Source organism: Oncorhynchus tshawytscha, linkage group LG02 (genome assembly GCF_018296145.1).
Source record: "Oncorhynchus tshawytscha isolate Ot180627B linkage group LG02, Otsh_v2.0, whole genome shotgun sequence".
Classification (NCBI taxonomy): domain Eukaryota; kingdom Metazoa; phylum Chordata; class Actinopteri; order Salmoniformes; family Salmonidae; genus Oncorhynchus; species Oncorhynchus tshawytscha.
Window position 1 is genome coordinate 60,043,707 of NC_056430.1, and position 25,834 is coordinate 60,069,540.

The 25,834-nt window shown below is 44.2% G+C and overlaps 1 protein-coding gene across 6 annotated transcripts; it reads left to right on the top strand.

Moving 5' to 3' along the window:
* The first annotated feature begins 1,424 nt into the window (after positions 1–1,424).
* Positions 1,425–23,376, top strand: LOC112265668 (procathepsin L). 6 transcript variants are annotated; one of them, XM_024443228.2, is made up of 8 exons: positions 1,425–1,500; positions 2,467–2,615; positions 6,372–6,494; positions 20,361–20,519; positions 21,041–21,262; positions 21,828–21,993; positions 22,612–22,711; positions 23,058–23,376. In XM_024443228.2, exons 2-8 carry the CDS (start codon positions 2,544–2,546, stop codon positions 23,152–23,154), a joined length of 939 nt encoding a protein of 312 aa, XP_024298996.1. In that variant the 5' UTR covers positions 1,425–1,500; positions 2,467–2,543; the 3' UTR covers positions 23,155–23,376. The 6 variants fall into 6 exon arrangements, with proteins under 6 accessions (XP_024298996.1, XP_024298970.1, XP_042157747.1 ...); XM_024443202.2 differs by having other exon boundaries at positions 2,467–2,593; XM_042301813.1 differs by having other exon boundaries at positions 1,467–1,551.
* The last annotated feature ends 2,458 nt before the right edge of the window (positions 23,377–25,834 follow it).

Consider the following 25,834-nt stretch of genomic DNA (forward strand, 5'->3'; position numbering starts at 1 on the left):
AAATCCCCAAAGACTGTATCCGCAATGTGCTTGTAGCATTACTCACACCCAGACGCACACGCACACACACACATGCACACGCACACATGCACACATGCACACGCACACACTAAGGATAGAAACTATACCATCAGCAGGTGGGGGATTAGAGAGGGAATTGAAACATAATGTTCATGTACTTTTGTCACACCATGATCTGTTTCACCTGTCTTTGTGCTTGTCTCCACCCCCCACCAGGTGTCTCCCATCTCCCCTCATTATCTCCTGTGTATTTATACCTGTGTTCTCTGTTTGTTTGTCGCTAGTTAGTTTTGTTCGTCAAACCTATCAGCGTTTTTCCACTTGATCCTGTCTTTTCTAAAGTTCCTGTTTTCTAAGTTTTCCCGGTTTTGATCATTCTGCCTGTGCTGACCCTGAGCCTGCCTGCCGTCCTGTAACTTGTCCCACCACACTCGATTATTATCCTCTGCCTGCCCTGACCATGAGACTGCCTGCTGTTCTGTACCTTTTGGACTCTGATCTTGGATTACTGACCTATGCCTGCCCTTGACCTGTCGTTTTGCCTGCCCCCTGTTCTAGTAATAAACTTTTGTTACTTCGACATTGTCTGCATCTGGGTCTTTCCTAAAACGTGATAACTTTAGAATGAAAAGACAGAAAGACCCATTCTGTTTTACTCTTTTCAGCATGAAGGGCTGATCTAGGACTTCCATGCCCATGTAACCCTTTTCATTGTGATTTAAAAGGTCCTTAAATTAGCATTCCTACAAAACTTGTATTTAAAATGTGGGGGAGCAACATCAGACAAGGGTTCTGGGGGACATCCCCCATTGCTATTCAAAACTCTTTTGCGAAATTGCAATTCAAAGCTCATTTCATACATTTCTACAGTATCTCATTGGGCAATACATTATGACATCACTAGACAAAAGTGTTGGGGAGAAAAACGTAACATTGAAATGCATGTGTATGCATCCCTGTCCCTCGCAGACCTAGATTTAACTAATATTTGAAGTCAATTTCTATACTTTATCATCACGACTCAGGTTAAGTATCACATGCAGACACAGGAGGATAGTTAGATTCTCAGAATATTTATTATTACAAAGGGGCAGGCAGAAGGCAGGTCGAGGGCAGGCAGAGGTTCGTAAACCAGGTCAGAGTCAGGCAGGTACAGGACGGCAGGCAGGCTCAGGGTCAGGACAGGCAGAACGGTCAGAACCGGGTAGACTAGAAAACAAAAACTTGTACTGTACACAAATGTACTTGTGTGCATATTTCTTAAGAATTAGTGATCATGAAACTCTCATGAAGAGGAACTTGTTCTTTCATAACAGATGTTTAAATACAGGAACTTGGTTAACTATGAACCGTATGTTACGCCCGCCTACGTCAGCAATATCAATAGGCTTATTAGAGTAAAGAGGAAGCTTAAAAACTATAAACAGTTACATTGCTTTCATTTTCCCCTCACATCGAGGCAGGAGCATTCAAACCCAGGTAACGACTTTGTCGTTTTTCAGCTCTAGATTACTCTGCTATCTTCACAAGGTACTTATTAGAGGTTTGTTTTTTACTCAGGCAAATAGCAAACAATATAGCTCATATTTGCTCATTTTTATCAAGGGTGTCAATAATTCGGTGCCTAATTAAAGCACATGCCTATATCAATATAACACATATTAATATAACACATATTCAATGTAAAATATTACGAGCTAGACCATAGAAACCTTTATAGAGATGATGATTTAAACTCAATTCAGGCTTGGTTCCCTAAATGGAGTACAGGCTACTCCAAGTCAAACATCTCAAATTCAGAAGTGCATTCAAATCAAATCAAATTTGTCACATTCGCCGAAAACAACAGGTGTAGACCTTACAGTGAAATGCTTACTTACAAGCCCTTAACCAACAACGCAGTTTTAAGAAAATACAACAAAAAAAGTAGAGATTGAATAACAAATAATTAAAGAGCAGCAGTAAATAAAATTAGCAGGGCTATATAGAGGGGGTACCGGTACAGAGTCAATGTGCGGGGGCACCGGTTAGTCGAGGTAATTGAGGTAATATGTACATGTAGGCAGAGATATTCACCACTTTTGGTGTGATGATTCTTAAATGTATTCCTTTGCCTATTATAGATTTTTGTATAATATATAATATACCTACCTCCCAAGGTAACATTTTCTTTAAAATTGTATGCCAAATCTGCTCTGTAGAAATATTACCTTTTGAATGATTTTTCAAAATAAAATCAATATGCTCATGAACAAAATGGCTTTGTGATTTGTGCAAATGTACTGTATGCATATTTCATGAGAATTAGTGATCATGAAATTCCGCTACATTGCTTTCATATTCCCCTTTTTTTTTACTTACTTAAAAAACTATTCACGTTTACAAATGATAGAGAAATGTAAGTGTAAATGCTAACTGTGTTTGTGTGTGTGTTTATGTGTGCAGGATGCAGATGAAACTCATACTAATGGCACTGTGTGCAGTGGTGTCCTCTTTCAAACAACCACTGAGCACTGAGCTGGATGGTATCTGGGAGGAGTGGAAAACCCAACACGGCAAACAGTATTCCAAGGTTACTTGACGCCAGTCATACTGTATGAGTTAATCCTAACTTTCACTTAAATATGCATTACCCAGAGATTGCGCTGCAATTTCCTGGTTGCTAAAATTGTAATAGTTTGCCTAAATTCTGTTTAAAATCCAAACAAATCAAATCAAATTGTATTGGTCACATACACATGGTAACCAGATGTTAATGCAAGTGTAGCGAAATGCTTGTGCTTCTAGTTCTGACAGTGCAGTAATATTTAACAAGTAATCTAACAATTCCACAACAACTACCTAATACACACAAATCTAAATGGATGGAATAAGATAATGTACATATACATATATTGATGAATTATGACCGAGAGGCATAGGCAAGATGCAATAGAAGGTATAAAATACAGTATATACAGTGCCTTGCGAAAGTATTCGGCCCCCTTGAACTTTGCGACCTTTTGCCACATTTCAGGCTTCAAACATAAAGATATAAAACTGTATTTTTTTGTGAAGAATCAACAACAAGTGGGACACAATCATGAAGTGGAACGACATTTATTGGATATTTCAAACTTTTTTAACAAATCAAAAACTGAAAAATTGGGCGTGCAAAATTATTCATCCCCTTTACTTTCAGTGCAGCAAACTCTCTCCAGAAGTTCAGTGAGGATCTCTGAATGATCCAATGTTGACCTAAATGACTAATGATGATAAATACAATCCACCTGTGTGTAATCAAGTCTCCGTATAAATGCACCTGCACTGTGATAGTCTCAGAGGTCCGTTAAAAGTGCGGAGAGCATCAAGAAGAACAAGGAACACACCAGGCAGGTCCGAGATAATGTTGTGAAGAAGTTTAAAGCCGGATTTGGATACAAAAAGATTTCCCAAGCTTTAAACATCCCAAGAAGCACTGTGCAAGCGATAATATTGAAATGGAAGGAGTATCAGACCACTGCAAATCTACCAAGACCTGGCCGTCTCTCTAAACTTTCAGCTCATACAAGGAGAAGACTGATCAGCGATGCAGCCAAGAGGCCCATGATCACTCTGGATGAACTGCAGAAATCTACAGCTGAGGTGGGAGACTCTGTCCATGGGACAACAATCAGTCGTATATTGCACAAATCTGGCCTTTATGGAAGAGTGGCAAGAAGAAAGCCATTTCTTAAAGATATCCATAAAAAGTGTAGTTTAAAGTTTGCCACTGTCACGCCCTTGTCGAAGTATTTTGTGTTCTTCTTCATTTATTTGGTCAGGCCAGGGTGTGGCATGGGTTTTTGTATGTGGTGTGTATGTATTGGGATTGTAGCTTAGTGGGGTGTTCTAGTTAAGTCTATGGCTGTCTGAAGTGGTTCTCAATCAGAGGCAGGTGTTTATCGTTGTCTCTGATTGGGAACCATATTTAGGCAGCCATATTCTTTGAGTGTTTCGTGGGTGATTGTCCTTAGTGTCCTTGTTCCTGTCTTTGTGTTTGCACCAGATAGGGCTGTTTCGGTTTTCACATTTCATTATTTTGTAGTTTTTCATGTATAGTTTTTTCCTTCATTAAAATATCAGGAATCATCATCACGCTGCATTTTGGTCCGACTTTCCTTCAACTAAAGAGAACCGTTTTACAGCCACAAGCCACCTGGGAGACACACCAAACATGTGGAAGAAGGTGCTCTGGTCAGATGAAACCAAAATTGAACTTTTTGGCAACAATGCAAAATGTTATGTTTGGCGTAAAAGCAACACAGCCCATCACCCTGAACACACCATCCCCACTGTCAAACATGGTGGTGGCAGCATCACGGTTTGGGCCTGCTTTTCTTCAGCAGGGACAGGGAAGATGGTTAAAATTGATGGGAAGATGGATGGAGCCAAATACAGGACCATTCTGGAAGAAAACCTGATGGAGTCTGCAAAAGACCTGAGACTGGGACGGAGATTTGTCTTCCAACAAGACAATGATCCAAAACATAAAGCAAAATCTACAATGGAATGGTTCAAAAATAAACATATCCAGGTGTTAGAATGGCTAAGTCAAAGTCCAGACCTGAATCTAATCGAGAATCTGTGGAAAGAACTGAAAACTGCTGTTCACAAATGCTCTCCATCCAACCTCACTAAGCTCGAGCTGTTTTGCAAGGAGGAATGGGAAAAAATTTCAGTCTCTCGATGTGCAAAACTGATAGAGACATACCCCAAGCGACTTACAGCTGTAATCGCAGCAAAAGGTGGCGCTACAAAGTATTAACTTAAGGGGGCTGAATAATTTTGCACACCCAATTTTTCAGTTTTTGATTTGTTAAAAAAGTTTGAAATATCCAATAAATGTTGTTCCACTTCATGATTGTGTCCCACTTGTTGTTGATTCTTCACAAAAAAATACATTTTTATATCTTTATGTTTGAAGCCTGAAATGTGGCAAAAGGTCGCAAAGTTCAAGGGGGCCGACTACTTTCGCAAGGCACTGTACATATGAGATGAGTAATGTAAGATATGTAAACATTATTTAAAGTGACTGGGGATCCATTTATTAAAGTGGCCAATGATTCCGAGCCTGTATGTAGGCAGCAACCTCTCTGTGTTAGTGATGGCTGTTTAACAGTCTGATGACCTTGAGATAGAAGCTGTTTTTCAGTCTCTCGGACCCAGCTTTGATGCACCTGTACTGACATCGCCTTCTGGATGGTAGCAGGGTGCACAGGCATTGGCTCGGGTGGTTGTTGTCCTTGATGATCTTTTTGGCCTTCCTGTGACATCGGGTGCTGTACGTGTCCTGGAGGGCAGGTAGTTTGTGTGACAAAACAAGCAAGTATAGTGTAGATGATCATTGTACCATCTAAACCTCTGTGAAATATAACCAAAAATATTGTATTTTCAGCAGTTTGAAGCTGGTGTACAAAACCAAAAGTAAAATATGCAAAAATTATATTTAAGATAGTGAAGCATAGAAATACCACACATAGAACAGACCTACAGCTTCTTAGACTTTCAATGAGAATAACAGATCTATAACTCCATGTGAATTTGGTTGGATCACCCAAAAAGTTCCATATTGCAGCTTTCAGTCAAATTTTGTGCCCATCTAGGACATAATGTTCTGAGAACCATATGTTTCTTGGAGCTTGGTGAGAGCATGGCTGTCTATGGTTATTTTGCATAAAACCTTCCCACAACGTTCTGGGAATGGAGCAGGATATTTGCTTGGCTTTGAAAAATTCTCAGCACATTTAACCTGTTGAATCTAGGGGGCACTATTTTCATTTTTGGAAAAATAACGTACCCAAAGTAAACGGGCTATTTTGTCAGGACAAGATGCTAGAATATGCATATAATTGACAATAATTGTCTTGATATTTCCTTACTTTAACAGACCATTTCCTATAAGCTCTCAATGATCATACCCCCCCCCCCGCCTAAAATGACACCCAAATATAACTGTCTGTAGCTTAGGACCTGAAGCAGAGACAGCAGGGGTTCAAACTGTAGAACCCAGTTCCAACATTTGAATATAAAAATAGATGTTTTCAAACAAAACTATGCTATCTTTTATCTAATGTTCACTTCTGTTCTCAAAATCTTAAAAAAACATTCAGTTTTACCAGTCAGGAAATGCATGCCTTCATTCTCAGAACCAATGGGAAACCAAAAATGTACCTTCCCACAACTTCCAAGGAACCAAGTGTGCTCGCTGGGTGAAAATATCACTTAAGTGGAAGTTTAGCATGTGCATATCACCCTTGTGTTACGATTTGCCCCATAGAGATTAATCATGATGTCAATAACTTGTGGGGCCTTTGGCTTGTCATTCTCAGGTGGATGAGGGCTTCAGAAGGATGATCTGGGAGACAAACCAACGCCTCATCCGTCAACACAACCTGGAGGCAGAAATAGGAAAGCACACCTTCACCCTGGGAATTAACCAGTTTGGAGACATGGTAAGACAACCGACAATTGTAATTGGATCAGCAATTGGATGAGCATGAAACGTGCATTTAAGAAATATAAGAAATATAAATAGGAAAGAGAGCAGCTTTTACAGATTGTTTTACGTCCCAGATAAAGGGGAAGTTCAGTATTTTACAACTTAATATTAAAGAAAACGACTTATCTGCTTGAAAAAGGCCTATGTGGCATAGATAGTACTTATAAACAAAAAATCTAGTGCCAAAATTGATTAAAATGTGTAAGTAGGATTATTTTTGCCATAAAGTCAGAATTTTCCAAAACTGAGTTGTGTGAGATTTAACTTAACTTGAAATGTTATCACTTCAGAGGTAAATAGTAGACCTACCTGTTTCTCCCATTGAAGACATTAGATGTGAGTTTGCTCCAGCAAGGCTAGGTAATGTTGTGGGAAATACTGTATGCTGTATTGTAGTCAGTGGAGATTTTAGAATGTAATCTTGGTGGTGCAAACTCGCCCAAAAAAATGTTTATGCATGCCAGCAAAGCCACTGCACAACACTCATCAATACATTAATTGGACTATAAATGGTGGCAAATGGTTAGAGCCTACATAAAGGTGTCCCAACACCTACATACTGTTACATCTGGCTGAAATGGAGTCTTGTCTGTCAACGAAACACATAATTCAGCCTCATTTACTGCCTTTTAAAATAACATAGCTGATATGGCTTGCTTGCTTAAACGAATGTGGTTTCTACTGACAATTGAGATGTACAAACTAAGACATTACTGAGAGAGCTAGGATGGACGTATTCTCCCTGTACACCAAGTCAGAACCATAGACAATGAAAGGTCTTACAATATTCGATGATGACATTTCTCTAAAACAGGCTATAAGCTACATGTGCACCACCAAGTCAGAAAAGAAGGCTAAATTATGAGGGGAAAGGGGACCAAATTATTAGGGTGACGCACATGGGCCTCTAACAGCTTACTACACAACATACACATATTACTTTCTTAGCTACAGTATACATATCTGGCATATTACATAATTTTTGCAGCAACATACAATACATTTTTGGACTCTCCTTGTTGTGCTGTGCTCACATGAACAGGAAGGTCGTGTGGCGGTCCTTCACGGGCAAATTTTGTGACTTTGTCATCAAAGTCTGTCATTCTCTGGATTTATGGTGCTTTCAAGACAACTGGGAACTCTGAGAAAAACAAGTTCGAATCATGACGTTAGTGATCTTCAGTTCGGAGCTCTAGAAAGAGGCCTGAACCCCCAACTTGGAGTACCAAGTTGGATGACCATTCAAAATATATTTTCCCAGTCTGAGCTCGTTTTCCCACTCACTGAAGTCTGAGATTTCCCAGTTCCGAATTTCCAGTTGTTTTGAAAGCGGCAGAAGTCATGTTTGGATTGACAACATGGCCAATGTTGAATATGTCTCTTTTTAAACTTGGAAAAGAGACCCTTTAACCAAGACTTGGACATCCACTCCACTGAATAGCAGGCTTGCAGTTAGCCACTGATTCCTTCCAAACCACTCATTCTTGAATTTGAGATTTCCAAGTTGTTGTGAAATGTTTATGTCCAATGGCCGATGAGCAACGATACGTTTTATCTATAATTTCTCGTCATAATTTATCTTCATAAGACACGGATTGAAAAGGATTTGCCAGTAGATTGTCGACTTGATTCATGATCAAATCAAATTTATTTATAAAGCCCTTCTTACATCAGCTGATATCTCAATGTCCTGTACAAAAATCCAGCCTAAAATCCCAAAATGCAAGCAATGCAGATGTAGAAGCACAGTGGCTAGGAAAAACTCCCTAGAAAGGCCAGAAACTAGGAAGAAACCTAGAGAGGAACCAGGCTATGAGGGGTGGCCAGTCCTCTTCTGGCTGTGCCGGGTGGAGATTACAACAGAACATGGCCAAGATGTTCAAATGTTCATAGAGGACGAGCAAGGTCAAATAATAATAATCAGGTGGACTGGGGACAGCAAGGAGTCATCAGGTCAGGTAGTCCTGAGGCATTGTCCTGGGGCTCAGGTTCTCCGAGAGAGAGAAAGAAAGAATTAGAGAGAGCATACTTAAATTCACACAGGACACTGGATAAGACAGGAGAAATTCTCCTGATGTAACAGTTTGACCCTAGCCACCGACACATAAACTACTGCAGCATAACTACTGGAGGCTGAGACAGGAGGGGTCGGGAGACACTGTGGCCCCGTCCGACGATACACCCGGACAGGGCCAAACAGGCCCTGAGGATGCACCCAAGAGGCTTGAATTTGTGAGCTCTCCCTGTAGATTTTGCGGTGACGCAGTGTCCCCATGAGTGGCAGAACACTGAGCAAATCACGGCGCAACTAGAGAACATTACCAACTCCTATGCTCGTAATTTTCGCAGCCTGCCCCACCTCCACAGAAAGCCCAGAGCTAGGCTGAAACACCTGAATTTTGGAGCTGCCTTACTATAAAAAGCATAAATGAGACCATCTTTATTACCTCAGTAATATATATATTTTTTTCATTGTTTGCAATAACATGCAAAACAGGCACAAAATAAATAAATAATAATATATATCCCCAGTGCATTCAAAAAGTATTCAGACCAGAAAAGTATTTTTCCACATTTTGTTACGTTACAGCCTTGTTCTAAAACTGATTACATCATTTTTTTCCCTTCATCAATCTGCCCACAATACCCTATAATTCTAAAGCAAAAACTGTTTTTCAGAAAAGTTTTCTAATTTATTAAAAATTCAAAAATTAAATATTTAATTTGCCTAGGTTGTCACGGTCTGACCATCATTCGTATGTGTTTTCCTTGTTTTGGTGTTGGGCAGGACGTGAGCTGGGTGGGCATTCTATGTTGTGTGTCTGGTTTGTCTGTTTCTATGTTTGGCCTGATATGGTTCTCAATCAGAGGCAGGTGTTAGTCATTGTCTCTGATTGGGAACCATATTTAGGTAGCCTGGGTTTCACTGTGTGTTTGTGGGTGATTGTTCCTGTCTTTGTGTTTGCACCAGATAGGGCTGTTTTGAGTTCTCACATTTCATTGTTTTGTAGTTTATTCATGTATAGTTTTTCCTTTATTAAACAAACATGAATCATCATCACGCCGCATTTTGGTCCACCTCTCCTTCAACTAAAGAGAACCGTTACAGAATCACCCACCACAACCGGACCAAGCAGCGTGTCAACAGGCAGGAGCAGCAGGAGAGGCAACAGGTGCAGCAGGAGAGGAGGCAACAGGAGCAGCCCAAAGAGGAGTACAGTATGGACTATACTTCTTGGGAGGAGATAGACAGGTGGGCGGTCGACCCAGGGAGAGTGCCGGAGCCCGCCTGGGATTCGATGGAGCAGTGCGCGGAAGGTTATTGGAGAATGAGGTTGGCGAAGCAAGCATGGCTGCGCGGACGGAAGCCCGAGAGTCAGCCCCAAAAATGTCTTTGGGGGGGCTCACAGGGAGTATGGCTATGCCAGGTAGGAGACCTGTGATTCGCTGGAAAAGGAAACATAGGTTTCGAGGAAAGAGATCAGGATGCCGTGTGAGGATCTGCCGTGTCAGGCGACGAGTGGCTAATCTGCCCTTGCTTTCCGTTCTGCAAGCTAACGTTCAATCGCTGGAAAATAAATGGGATTGAACTGGAAACGATTTATCCGGAGGCTGCATTCATTGTAGCTGGGGATTTTAACAAGGCTAATCTGAAAACAAGACTCCCTAAATTTTATCAGCATATCGATTGCGCAACCAGGGGTGGAAAGACCCTGGATCATTGTTACTCTAACTTCCGCGACGCATATAAGGCCCTGCCCCGCCCCCCTTTCGGAAAAGCTGACCACGACTCCATTTTGTTGATCCCTGCCTACAGACAGAAACTAAAACAAGAAGCTCCCACGCTGAGGTCTGTCCAACGCTGGTCCGACCAAGCTGACTCCACACTCCAAGACTGCTTCCATCACGTGGACTGGGAGATGTTTCGTATTGCGTCAGACAACAACATTGACGAATACGCTGATACGGTGTGCGAGTTCATTAGAACGTGCGTTGAAGATGTCGTTCCCATAGCAACGATTAAAACATTCCCTAACCAGAAACCGTGGATTGATGGCAGCATTCGTGTGAAACTGAAGGCACGAACCACTGCTTTTAATCAGGGCAAGGTGTCTGGTAACATGGCTGAATACAAACAGTGCAGCTATTCCCTCCGCAAGGCTATCAAACAAGCTAAGCGCCAGTACAGAGACAAAGCAGAATCTCAATTCAACGGCTCAGACACAAGAGGTATGTGGCAGGGTCTACAGTCAATCACGGACTACAGGAAGAAACCCAGCCCAGTCACGGACCAGGATGTCTTGCTCCCAGGCAGACTAAATTACTTTTTGCCCGCTTTGAGGACAATACAGTGCCACTGACACGGCCTGCAACGGAAACATGCGGTCTCTCCTTCACTGCAGCCGAAGTGAGTAAGACATTTAAACGTGTTAACCCTCGCAAGGCTGCAGGCCCAGACGGCATCCCCAGCCGCGCCCTCAGAGCATGCGCAGACCAGCTGGCCGGTGTGTTTACGGACATATTCAATCAATCCCTATACCAGTCTGCTATTCCCACATGCTTCAAGAGGGCCACCATTGTTCCTGTTCCCAAGAAAGCTAAGGTAACTGAGCTAAACGACTACCGCCCCGTAGCACTCACATCCGTCATCATGAAGTGCTTTGAGAGACTAGTCAAGGACCATATCACCTCCACCCTACCTGACACCCTTGACCCACTCCAATTTGCTTACCGCCCAAATAGGTCCACAGACGATGCAATCTCAACCACACTGCACACTGCCCTAACCCATCTGGACAAGAGGAATACCTATGTGAGAATGCTGTTCATCGACTACAGCTCGGCATTCAACACCATAGTACCCTCCAAGCTCGTCATCAAGCTCGAGACCCTGGGTCTCGACCCCGCCCTGTGCAACTGGGTACTGGACTTCCTGACGGGCCGCCCCCAGGTGGTGAGGGTAGGCAACAACATCTCCTCCCCGCTGATCCTCAACACTGGGGCCCCACAAGGGTGCGTTCTGAGCCCTCTCCTGTACTCCCTGTTCACCCACGACTGCGTGGCCATGCACGCCTCCAACTCAATCATCAAGTTTGCGGACGACACAACAGTGGTAGGCTTGATTACCAACAACGACGAGACGGCCTACAGGGAGGAGGTGAGGGCCCTCGGAGTGTGGTGTCAGGAAAATAACCTCACACTCAACGTCAACAAAACTAAGGAGATGATTGTGGACTTCAGGAAACAGCAGAGGGAACACCCCCCATCCACATCGATGGAACAGTAGTGGAGAGGGTAGCAAGTTTTAAGTTCCTCGGCATACACATCACAGACAAACTGAATTGGTCCACTCACACAGACAGCATCGTGAGGAAGGCGCAGCAGCGCCTCTTCAACCTCAGGAGGCTGAAGAAATTTGGCTTGTCACCAAAAGCACTCACAAACTTCTACAGATGCACAATCGAGAGCATCCTGGCGGGCTGTATCACCGCCTGGTATGGCAACTGCACCGCCCTCAACCGTAAGGCTCTCCAGAGGGTAGTGAGGTCTGCACAACGCATCACCGGGGGCAAACTACCTGCCCTCCAGGACACCTACACCACCCGATGCTACAGGAAGGCCATAAAGATCATCAAGGACATCAACCACCCGAGCCACTGCCTGTTCACCCCGCTGCCATCCAGAAGGCGAGGTCAGTACAGGTGCATCAAAGCTGGGACCGAGAGACTGAAAAACAGCTTCTATCTCAAGGCCATCAGACTGTTAAACAGCCACCACTAACATTGAGTGGCTACTGCCAACACACTGTCAATGACACTGACTCTACTCCAGCCACTTTAATCATGGGAATCGATGGGAAATGATGTAAATATATCACTAGCCACTTTAAACAATGCTACCTTATATAATGTTACTTACCCTACATTGTTCATCTCATATGCATACGTTGATACTGTACTCTATATCATCGACTGCATCCTTATGTAATACATGTATCACTAGCCACTTTAACTATGCCACTTGGTTTACATACTTATCTCATATGTATATACTGTACTCGATATCATCTACTGTATCTTGCCTATGCTGCTCTGTACCATCACTCATTCATATATCCTTATGTACATATTCTTTATCCCCTTACACTGTGTATGACAGTAGTTTTTTTTGGAATTGTTAGTTAGATTACTTGCTCGTTATTACTGCATTGTCGGAACTAGAAGCACAAGCATTTCGCTACACTCGCATTAACATCTGCTAACCATGTGTATGTGACAAATAAAATTTGATTTGATTTTGATTTGGGATTGAAAGCATGTACACTACCGTTCAAAAGTTTGGGGCCACTTAGAAATGTCCCTGTTTTTGAAAGAAAGCATATCCATTAAAATAACATCAAATTGATCAGAAATACAGTGTAGATATTGTTATTGTTGTAAATGACTATTGTAGCTGAAGCAATACAACTGGCCTTCTTGAGACTAGTTGAGTATCAGCATTTGTGGATTTTATTAGAGGCTAAAAATGTCCAGAAACAAATATCTTTCTTCTGAAACTCATCAGTCTATTCATGTTCTGAGCAATGAAGGCTATTCCATGTAAGAAAGAAACTGAAGATCCCATACAACGATGTGTACTACTCCCTTCACAGAACAGCGCAAACTGGCTCTAACCCGGAAGCTTATAAGAAATGCTATGCCCTCCAACGAACCAGCAAACAGGCAAAGCGTCAATACAGGACTGAGATCGAATCATACTACACCGGCTCCGATGCTCGTCGGATGTAGCAGGGTTTGCAAACTATTAGACTACAAAAGGAAGCACAGCCGAGAGCTGCCTAGTGACACGAGCCTACCAGATGAGCTAAATAACTTCTTTGCTCGCTTCGAGGCAAGTAACACTGAAACATGCACGAGAGCATCAGCTGTTCCGGACGACTGTGTGATCATACTCTCCACAGCCGATGTGAGTAAGACCGTTAAACAGGTCATCATTCACAAGGCCGCTGGCAGACGGATTACCAGGACGTGTACCCCGAGCATGCGCTAACCAACTGACAAGTGTCTTCACCAACATTTTCAACCTCTCCCTGTCCGAGTCTGTAATACCAACATGTTTCAAGCAGACCACAGAAGACCCTGTGCAGAAGAACACTAAGGTAACCTGCCTAAATGACTACCCGTAGCGCTCATGTCTGTAGCCATGAAATGCTTTGAAAGGCTGGTCATGGCTCAAAACAACAATATTATCCCAGAAACCCTTGACCCACTCCAATTTGCATACCGCACCAACAGATCCACTGATGATGCAATCTCTATTGCACTCCACACTGCCCTTTCCCACCTGGACAAAAGGAACACTGACGTGAGAATGCTATTCATTGACTACAGCTCAGCGTTCAACACCATAGTGCCCTCAAAGCTCATCATTAAGCTAAATCTCTGGGACTAAACACCTCCCTCTGCAACTGGATCCTGGACTTCCTGATGGGCCGTCCCCAGGTGGTAAGGGTAGGTAACAACACATCCTCCACGCTGATCCTCAACACGGGGGCCCCTCAGGGGTGCGTACTCAGTCCCATCCTGTTCACTCATGATTGCACGGCTAGGCACAACTTCAAAACCATCATTAAGTTTGCTGATGACACAAAAGTGGTAGGCCTGATCACCGACAATGACGAGACAGCCTATAGGGAGGAGGTCAGAGAACTGACTGTGTGGTGCAAAAATAACAACCTCTCCATCAACGTGATCAAGACAAAGGAGATGATTGTGGACTACAGGAAAACGAGAAACGAGTACGCCCCCATTCCCATCGATGGGGCTTTAGTGGAGCAGGTTGCGAGCTTCAAGTTCCTTGGTGTCCACATCACCAACAAACTAACATGGTCCAAGCACACCAAGACAGTCGTGAAGAGGGCACGACAAAACCTATTCCCCTTCAGTGGATTGAAAAGATTTGGCATGGTTCCTCACATCTTCAAAAAGTTTTACAGCTGCACAATCAAGAGCATCATGAAGGGTTGCATCACTTCCTGGTATGCCAACTGCTCGGACTCGAACTGCAAGAGCGTAGTGCAAACGGCCCAGTACATCACCGGGGCCAAGCTTCCTGCCATCCAGGACCTCTATACCGGTGGTGTCAGAGGAATGCCCAAAAAATTGTCAAAGACTCCAGCCACCCTAGTGGCCCATAGACTGTTCTCTCTGCTACCGCACAGCAAGCGATACCGGAGTGCCAAGTCTAGGTCCAAGAGGCATCTAAATAGCTACTACCCCCAAGCCATAAGACTCCCGAATAGCTAAATGGCTGCTGCTACTCTCTGTTATTATCTATGCATAGCCACTTTAATAGCTCTACCTACATGTACATAATTACTTAAACTACCTCAACAGCGGTGACCCCGCACATTGACACATTGACTCTGTACCGTTACCCCCTGTATATAGCCCCGCTATTGTTATTTACTGCTGCTCTTTATTTATTTGTTGTTCTTATCTCTTACTTTTTTGGGGGCATTTTCTTAAAATTGCATTCTTAGGTACGACGGTATAAGCTTGGCGCAACTGTTTTTGGGGAGTTTCTCCCATTATTCTCTGCAGATAATCTCAAGCTCTGTCAGGTTGGATGGGTAACGATGCTGGACAGCTATTTTCAGGTCTCTCCAGAGAGGTTCAGTTGGGTTCATATCCGGGCTCTGGCTGGGCCTCTCGCTACGGTGAAGCACGGCGGTGGCAGCATCATGCTGTGGGGATGTTTTTCAGCCGCAGGGACTGGGAAACTAGTCAGGATCGAGGGAAAGATGAAGGGAGAAAAGTAGAGAGATGTCCTTGATGAAAACCTGCTCCAGAGCGCTCAGAACCTCAGACTGGGGCAAAGGTTCCCCTTCCAACAGGACAACGACCCTATGCACACAGCCTTGACAACACAGGAGTGGCTTCGGAACAAGTCTCTGAATGTCCTTGAGAGGCCCAGCCAGAGCCCATACTTGATCCCGATATAGCACATCTGGAGAGACCTGAAAAAAGCTGTGCAGCAACGCTCCGCATCCATCTGACAGAGCTTGAGAGGATATGCAGAGAAGAATGGGAGAAACTCCCATACAGGTGTGCCAAGCTTTTAGCGTCGTACCCAAGAAGACTCGAGGCTGTAATTGCTGCCAAAGGTGTGTAACGGCTTTCTTCTGTGGACGAAGGATCGGACCAAAGCGCAGCGTGGTTAGAGTTCAACATGTTTAATAAAGACCATAAACGTCAACACTACAAAATACCAAAACAACAAATGTGAAAAACCGAAACAGTCCTATCTGGTGCATAGACACAAAGACAGAAGACAACCACCCACAAAGTACCCACAGAATATGGCTGCCTAAATATGGTTCCCAATCAGAGACAATGATAGACAGCTGCCTCTAATTGAGAACCAATCTAGGCAACCATAGACATACAAACTACCTAGAAAGGAAACAGCCCCATAATCATACAAAACCCCTAGACAAGAAAAACACATACATCACCCATGTCGCACCCTGATCTACCCAAAATAACAAGGAAAATAAAGAACACTAAGGTCAGGGTGTGACAAGGTGCTTCAAGAAAGTACTGACTAAAGGGTCTGAATACTGATGTAAAAAAGTTAAATTTTTTTATGTTTAATGCATTTGCAAAAATGTCTAAAAAACTGTTTTTGCTTCGTCACTGTGGGCTATTGTGTGTAGATTGATGAGGTAAGATCTTTTTTAAAAACCCTGCCCCCATTTGTCCAGACCACAGAGAGACAGTACAATGCAGACGTATCTTGTAACGGTTTTCTAGTGGTGATGAAGGAGAGTCGGACCAAACTGCAGCGTGTCGATTGCGATCCATATTTATTAAACAAAACGTAAACACGACTAAACACTAAACACTACAAAACAATAAACGTAATGAAAACCGAAAACAGCCTATCTAGTGCAAACTAACAGAGAGTACAAGTAAGACACTAAGGACAATCACCCACGACAAACTCAAAGAATATGGCTGCCTAAATATGGTTCCCAATCAGAGACAACGATAAGCACCTGCCTCTGATTGAGAACCACTCCAGACAGCCATAGACCTTGCTAGACAACCCACTAAGCTACAATCCCAATACCACCACCAAAACCCCAAGACAAACACACCACAATTACAAAAACCCCATGCCACACCCTGGCCTGACCAAATACATAAAGATAAACACAAAATACTTTGACCAGGGCGTGACAGAACCCCCCTAAGGTGCGGACTCCCGAACGCACCTCAAAACAATAGGGAGGGTCCGGGTGGGCGTCTGTCCATGGTGGCGGCTCCGGCGCGGGGACGTGGACCCCACTCCTTTAATGTCTTAGTCCCCTCTCCCTTCGTCCCTGGATAGTCCACCCTCGCCGCCGACCATGGCCTAGTAGTCCCCACCCAGAACCCCACTGGACTGAGGAGCAGATCGGGACTGAAGGACAGCTCGGGACCGAGGCAGCTCGGGACTGAGGGGAAGCTCGGGAGTGAGAGAAAGCTCAGGAGTGAGAGAAAGCTCAGGAGTGAGAGAAAGCTCAGGAGTGAGAGGAAGCTCAGGAGTGAGAGGAAGCTCAGGAGTGAGAGGAAGCTCAGGAGTGAGAGGAAGCTCAGGAGTGAGAGGAAGCTCAGGAGTGAGAGGAAGCTCAGGCAGGTAGATAGATCTACCAGCTCCTGGCTGGCTGGTGGTTTCAGCAGATCCTGGCTGACTGGCAGATCCTGGCTGACTGGCAGATCCTGGCTGACTGGCAGATCTGGAAGAGTCTGGTTGACTGGCAGATCTGGAAGAGTCTGGTTGACTGGCAGATCTGGAAGAGTCTGGTTGACTGGCAGATCTGGAAGAGTCTGGTTGACTGGCAGATCTGGCGGCGCTGGGCAGACTGGCGGCGCTGGGCAGACTGGCGATGCTGGGCAGACTGGCGGCGCTGGGCAGACTGGCGGCGCGGCGCTGGGCATACTGGCGGTGCTGGGCAGACTGACGACGCTGGGCAGACTGACGACGCTGGGCAGACTGACGACGCTGGGCAGACTGACGACGCTGGGCAGACTGGCGATGCTGGGCAGACTGGCGATGCTGGGCAGACTGACGGCGCTGGGCAGACTGGCGACGCTGGGCAGACTGGCGACGCTGGGCAGACTGGCGACGCTGGGCAGACTGACGGCGCTGGGCAGACTGGCGACGCTGGGCAGACTGGGGGCACTGGCGGCGCTGGGCAGACTGGCGGCACTAGCTGCTCCATATAGGCTGACAGCTCTGGCGGCTTCTTACAGACTGACCGCTCTGGCGGCTCCGTGCTGACTGGCAGCTCCTTGCAGACTGGCAGCTCCTTACAGACTGGCAGCTCCGTGCAGACTGACAGCTCCGTGCAGACTGACAGCTCCTTGCAGACTGGCAGCTCCATGCAGACTGGCAGCTCCATGCAGACTGGCAGCTCCATGCAGACTGGCTGCTCCATGCAGACTGGCTGCTCCATGCAGACTGACAGCTCTGGCTGCTTCATGCAGACTGACATCTCTGGCTGCTCCATGTAGACTGGCTGCTTCATGCAGACTGGCAGCTCGGGCTGCTTCATGTAGACTGACAGCTCTGGCTGCTCCATGCGGACTGACAGCTCTGGCTGCTCCATGTAGACTGACTGCTTCATGCAGACTGGCAGCTCGGGCTGCTTCATGTAGACTGACAGCTCTGGCTGCTCCATGCAGACTGACAGCTCTGACTGTTCCATGCAGACTGACAGCTCTGGCTGCTTCATGCAGACTGGCAGCTCTGGCTGCTCCATGTAGACTGGCTGCTTCATGCAGACTGGCAGCTCGGGCTGCTTCATGTAGACTGACAGCTCTAGCTGCTCCTTGCAGACTGGCAGCTCCATGCAGACTGGCAGCTCTGGCTGCTCCATGCAGACTGACAGCTCTGGCTGCTTCATGCAGACTGGCAGCTCTGGCTGCTCCATGCAGACTGGCAGCTCTGGCTGCTCCATGCAGACTGACAGCTCTGGCTGCTCCATGCAGACTGGCTGCTTCATGCAGACTGGCAGCTCTGGCTGCTCCATGCAGACTGACAGCTCTGGCTGCTCCATGCAGACTGACAGCTCTGGCTGCTCCTTGCAGACTGGCAGCTCTGGCTGCTCCATGTAGACTGACAGCTCTGGCTGCTCTATGCGGACTGACAGCTCTGGCTGCTCCATGCAGGCTGGCAGCTCTGGCTTCTCCATGCAGGCTGGCAGCTCTGGCTGCGCTGAACAGGCGGGAGACTCCGGCAGCGTAGGAGAGGAGAAAGGCTCTGGCTGCGCTAAACAGGCGGGAGGCTCCGGCAGCGCTGTAGAGGAGGAAGGCTCTGGCTGCGCTGAACAGGCGGGAGGATCCGGCAGCGCTGTAGAGGAGAAAGGCTCTGGCTGCGCTAAACAGGCGGGAGACTCCAGCAGCGCAGGAGAGGAGAAAAGCGCTGGCCGCGCTGAACAGGCAAGGCACACTGAAGGCCTGGTGCATGGTGCTGGAACTGGTGGTACTGGATCGAGGACACGCACAGGAAGCCTGGAGCGGGGAGCTGCTACCGGAGGACTGGAGTGTGGAGGCAGCACAGGATGGGCTAGACCGTGAAGGCGTACTGGAGATCTTGAGAGCAGTGTTGGCACAGGATGTGCAAGGCTAGGGATGTGCACAGGAGGCCTGGTGCGTGAGGCTGGCACCAACTTCACCAGCCGACTAACACGCACCTCAGGACGAGTATGGAGCGCTAACCCAGGTGCCATCAAATCCCCAACACGTTCCGTCGGGCGAATTCCATGCAAAAAGCACCAACACAGCAACTCCCTCATTTCTCTCTCCTCCAATTTCCCCATTAACTCCTTCACAGTCTCTGGTTCTGGTCTCCTCCTTGGCTCCTCACGATAAACAGGGAGAGTTGGCTCAGGTCTGACTCCTGACTCTGCCACACTCTCCCTGAGCCCCCCAAGAAATTTTTGGGGCTGATTCTCAGGCTTCCATCCGCTACGCCGTGCTGCCTCCTCATATCTGCGCCTCTCAGCTTTCGCCGCCTCCAGTTCTTCCTTGGGGCGGCGATATTCTCCAGGCTGAGCCCAGGGTCCTTTACCGTCCAGTTCTTCCTCCCATGTCCATTTCTCCAGGTGGTGCAGCCTCTCCCACTGCAGCTGCTGCTGCTCCTGCTGCTGCTGCCTCTGTTGCCTCTCCTGTGGTTCCTGCCTGTTAACACGCTGCTTGGTCCGTTGGTGGTGGGTGATTCTGTAACGGTTTTCTAGTGGTGATGAAGGAGAGTCGGACCAAACTGCAGCGTGTCGATTGCGATCCATATTTATTAAACAAAACGTAAACACGACTAAACACTAAACACTACAAAACAATAAACGTAATGAAAACCGAAAACAGCCTATCTAGTGCAAACTAACAGAGAGTACAAGTAAGACACTAAGGACAATCACCCACGACAAACTCAAAGAATATGGCTGCCTAAATATGGTTCCCAATCAGAGACAACGATAAGCACCTGCCTCTGATTGAGAACCACTCCAGACAGCCATAGACCTTGCTAGACAACCCACTAAGCTACAATCCCAATACCACCACCAAAACCCCAAGACAAACACACCACAATTACAAAAACCCCATGCCACACCCTGGCCTGACCAAATACATAAAGATAAACACAAAATACTTTGACCAGGGCGTGACATATCTACACATTCATTGTTTTTTACAATATTTAATCAGTTTCTAGAATTATTGTTTTCTTGACTAAGATGGTGATCCATTCTAGTGTTAATTCTGTGTTCCAGACGAATAAAGAGTACAACGCCTTGTTGACTGCTAATGATGCTGAAGAGGTGAAAAGCCTGGATGGGATCCCCCTCTCTAAGTGGAACTGCAGTCTCTCAGCAGCTCCTGAGACGTGGGACTGGCGTCAATATGGATATGTGACTCCAGTGAAGAACCAGGTTGAAGAGCAGCCTCTTTCATTTGTTCTCTCTCACTTTTGGGCGAATCCTAACTTCCACTTAAGTCTAAATTTCCTTTAGTCTCCCATTGACATCATGCATGACTAAGTAAACATTTGGCTTAACTGGAAGTTAGAATTCTCCCCTTCATTTTTCTGGTATTGTACAGATTGACACTGATATAGAAACGATTAAAGGAGTGGGTAGTCTAGGTGCCACTTATTAGACATGACATGAAAAGTCACTTTCTCTGCATTTAGAAAAGTGACTAAACTGCACCTATGTTTCTTAGATAATGTTGAGGTAGTCGCCTGATATGATGAGAAGCGACAGGGTTTTTTCCTGAGCACTTTACCAGGAAAAACATGCTGCCATACCTCTAGGGGATAAGTTCAAAGCACAATAGGGGAAATAAAATGGGTCTTTTATCTAGCGGCATTGTGGAACTTGCTACGCATTTACGTCTAGGCAATAACTTCAAAGCAAAACAGTTGATATGACAACTATTTTATTTGATCTAGGGGTCTTGTGGATCTTGCTATGCATTTGCTGCAGTCGGAGCCCTGGAGGGCCAGTTGTTCAAGCAGACAGGCACACTGTTGCCTCTGAGTGAGCAGAACCTGGTAGACTGCAGTGGAGACTATCACAATAATGGCTGTGACGGTGGCTTGGCCATGAGGTGTTTTAGTTACGTCTCAGATCATGGGATTATGTCGGAGAGGAAATATCCTTACACTGCAGAGGTACAATACAATATGTTACCATATGGGTTGCAAAATTCTGGTAACTTTCCCCCAAATTCTCAGGTTTTCCAGAAATCCCAGTTGGAAGGTTCTTGGAATCAGGAGGGTGTCATTCCCTGACCTTAGTTATCTTAGTTTTCTTTATTATTTGGTTAGGTCAGGGTGTGCACAGGGTGGTTTGTGTAGTTTTTGTATTGTCTAGGGTTTTTTGTATGTTTATGGGTTGCCTCGTCTAGGTGTTTATATGTCTATGGTTGCCTGGATTGGTTCTCAATCAGAGGCAGCTGTTTATCATTGTCTCTGATTGGGGACCATGTTTAGGTAGCCATATTCATTGGGTATTTGGTGGGTTATTGTCTATGTGTAGTTGCCTGTTTCAGCACTCTTGTTATATAGCGTCACGTTTGTTTTGTTTAGTTCTGTTCACTGTTCAGGAATAACCATAAAACCAGGAATCCTCCAACTGATATTTCTGTAAAAAAGTGGGAATTTTGGAAAGAACATAGAATAGATGAGTGAAAAGCTCGCTGTAAAGCTTGAGATTGTCATAATAAACTGTTTTCAGGTGGGCCCTTGTGAATACCAGAATGCAACAAAGGAAGCCTGGTGCAAGGGCTTCAACAGAGTTCCTTCTCTTGATGAAAAAGTGTTTCGAGACACTTTGTATGAGGTTGGCCCTATCGCTGTGTCTGTGAACGCCACACATCCCTCCTTCAAGTTCTACAAAGATGGTGAGCTCGGTGTCACACCTATGACTAGATGTGAACAACTATACGTGTACATCCATGTCAAGAGTACGCTCTCCAAGAAGAGGTAATAGATTATCTCTTCTGAGATTGTAGTAGTTCAACTTCACTGCTTGGACTCTTCAGCAAACGTATTACGACAATTTTAGGTGGGAACCATTAAGCAACAAATAGGTAAGAAGAGAAAATAGCCCTAGTCTTATCAATACCAGTGAATGGTCATAGTGACAGAACTAATACTTTACACATAGAGACACATTCAAAAATGAGTTTGGAAACACTTTACTTAAAGAATCCAGGCATAACTTGTTATAACCATGTATGAGTCTTTATAACATTTATATTATATTGATATATAATATATTTATATTATATCATTAGATTTTATATATATATACATTTTGAACTGGTTATTTAGCCCGAATCACTATGAAATTATTATAATGTAAAGGGGTCATCATCATCATGACAATTCGCAATGCATTATAACTGCATAAATCATTATACCTGAATGCTTTAAGTAAAGTGTTACCATTACCCCTATTAAATTGTAAATGAATACATATGAATTGCACATTAACTCTTGTAGTGTTTCTTCTTTAGGAGTCCTCTACGAGCCAGACTGTTCAAAAAGAACTAACCATGCTGTACTGGCTGTCGGGTATGGTAGTTCTTACCTGGACTACTGGATTGTGAAAAACAGGTCAGTGTTTACTTTCAAAGTATAAAGCCATCCAACAACTCAATATTAATGACATAAGGCAACATTTTTGATGCAGAAAACACAGTCGAACTCATCATAATCTGCCAGTGTGTTTTTAATTTGACACTTCAACAATTTTTGTTGTAAAAAGGCCACCGTTTACGCATTACTCATCCAGGCAAATAATCCTATTATATTTTTTATTTTTTGAAGAAGTTCCAAATTCAATCATACTACCAGGTTGTAATGGATTTTAGTTCTATTCACACGTCATGTAAATGTCTAATGTAAACGTACACACACTCTCGGTACTAAGTATTCTTTAATTTCTCCATTGGTTTTGCAGCTGGGGTACTGGTTGGGGAAGAGACGGATACATTCTCATGGCCAGAGGATACAACCAGTGTGGTATTGCCAGACGCCCAGTCTACCCTATTATGTGATTTGTGCATGTTGACACACTTGGAATCCTAGCTAGAGATACAGTGCATTCAGAAAAAATTCAGACCCCTTGACTTTTTCAACGTTTTGTTACGTTACAGACTTATTCTAAAATGTATTACATTTTTGTGTTCTCACCAATCTACACACAATACCCGGAAATTACAAAGTGTAAACATGTTTTTAAAAATGTTTGAAAATGTATTATCAATAAAAAAACAGAAGTATTCAGACCCTTTTCTATGAGACTCAAAAATGATCTCAGGTGCATCCTGTTTCCATTAATCATTCGTGAGATGTTTCTACACCTGGATTGGAGTCCACCTGTGGTCAATTCAATTGATTGGACAGGCACATACCTGTCTAAGATCCCACAGTTGACAGTGCATGTCAGAGCAAAAACCAAGCCATGAGGTTGAAGGAATTGTCCGTAGAGCTCCGAGACAGGATTTTATTGAGGCACAGATCTGGGGAAGGGTATCAACATTTTTTGTAGCTTTGAAGGTCACCAAGAACACAGTGGCCCCCCATCATTCTTAAATGGAAGGCGTTTGCAAATGTTTACCTTCCAACAGGTCAACAACGCTAAGCACACATCCAAGACAACGCAGGAGTGGCTTCGGAACAAGTCTCTGAATGTCCTTGTGTGGCCCAACCAGAGCCCGGACTTGAACCCGATATAACATCTCTGGAGAGGCCTGAAAATAGCTGTGCAGCGACGCTCCCGATCCAACATGACAGAGCTTGAGAGGATCTGCAGAGAAGAATGGGGAAACCAAATACAGGTGTACCAAGCTTGTAGCGTCATACCCAAGAAGACTCAAAGCTTTTAGTTTGATTAAGAGCACATTTATAATTAAATTAATTCACAACCAGGGTACCATAAAATGTGTTGTAAAATCCTTAGTTGCAATATCCATTTGTGGATGTATAAATTAATGATATATAACCATTGATTATTGAATAATATAACTGATAAATGCCTCATGTCGTACCCCATCAGAACCCAAAATATATATTTTTTACTCCAATGTTTATAAACAATGAAAGTGTAACAAACACCGTATAGCCTCAAAACATGGTTAAAACTATAATGTTGATGTCATTGTTGGTCAGTCCTTGCATCTATAGAGATGTCTATGAATTTGATGGTTACATTTCTCCAGGCCCATCACTCAGCGTTTAAGGTACAGCTGAAGTAGGAAGTTTATTAAAACTAATTTTTCAAACACTCCACAAACTTCTTAACAAACTATAGTTTTGCCAAGTCGGTTAGGACATCTACTTTGTGCAGGACACAATACATTTTTCCAACAATTGTTTACAGACAGATTATTTCACTTATAATTCACTGTATCACAATTCCAGTGGGTCAGAAGTTTACATACAGTAAGTTGACTGTGCCTTTAAACAGCTTGGAAAATTCCAGAAAATGATCTCATGGCTTTAGAAGCTTCAGATAGGCTAATTGACATCATTTTCAGTCAATTGGAGGTGTGCCTGTGGATGTATTTCAAGGCCTACCTTCAAACAGTGCCTCTTTGCTTGACATCATGGGAAAATCAAAAGAAATCAGCAAAGACCTCAGAAAAATAATTGTCTGGTTCATCCTTGGGAGCAATTTCCAAATGCCTGCATGTACCACGGTCATCTGTACAAACAATAGTACGCAAGTATAAACCCCATGGGACCACGCAGCCATCATACCACTCAGGAAGGAGATGCGGTCTGTCTCCTAGACATGAACGTACTTTGGTGCGAAAAGTGCAAATCAATCCCAGAACAACAGCAAAGGACCTTGTGAAGATGATGGAGGAAACAGGTACAAAAGTAACTATATCCACAGTAAAACAAGTCCTATATCGAGACAACCTGAAAGGCCGCTCAGCAAGGAAGAAGCCAATGCTCCAAAACCGCCATAAAAAAGCCAGCATGTTCGAGCAAGGAAGCCTTCAAACCTGACTCAGTTACACCAGATCTGTCAGGAGGAATGGGCCAAAATTCACCCAACTTATTGTGGGAAGCTTGTGGAAGGCTACCCAAAAATGTTGACCCAAGTTAAACAATTTAAAGGCAATGCTACCAAATACTAATTGAGTGTATGTAAACTTCTGACCCAATGGGAATGTGACGGAAGAAATAAAAGCTTAAATAAATCATTCTTTCTACCATTATTCTGACATTTCACATTCTTAAAATAAAGTGGTGATCCTAACTGACCTAAGACAGGGATTTTTTTACTAGGATTAAATGTCAGGAATTGTGAAAAACTGAGTTTAACCCCTCTAGGGTACGTCGGACAGTAGCGTCCCACCGGTCAACAGCCAGTGAAACTGCACGGCGCCAAATTCAAAACAACAGATATTCCATAATTACAATTCCTCAAACATAGGAATTTGGATAGGATTTACAACACTTGTTGTAAATCCAGCCACAGTGTCCAATTTCAAAAAGGCTTTACGATGAAAAGAAAACCAAACGATTATGTTAGGTCAGAGCCAAGTCACAGAAAAACACAGCCATTTTTCCAGCCAAGGAGAGGAGTCACAAAAAGCAGAAATATAGATAAAATTAATCACTAACCTTTGATGATCTTCATCAGATGACACTGATAGGACTTCATGTTACACAATACATGTATATTTTATTCGGTAAAGTGCATATTTATATCCAAAAATCCGA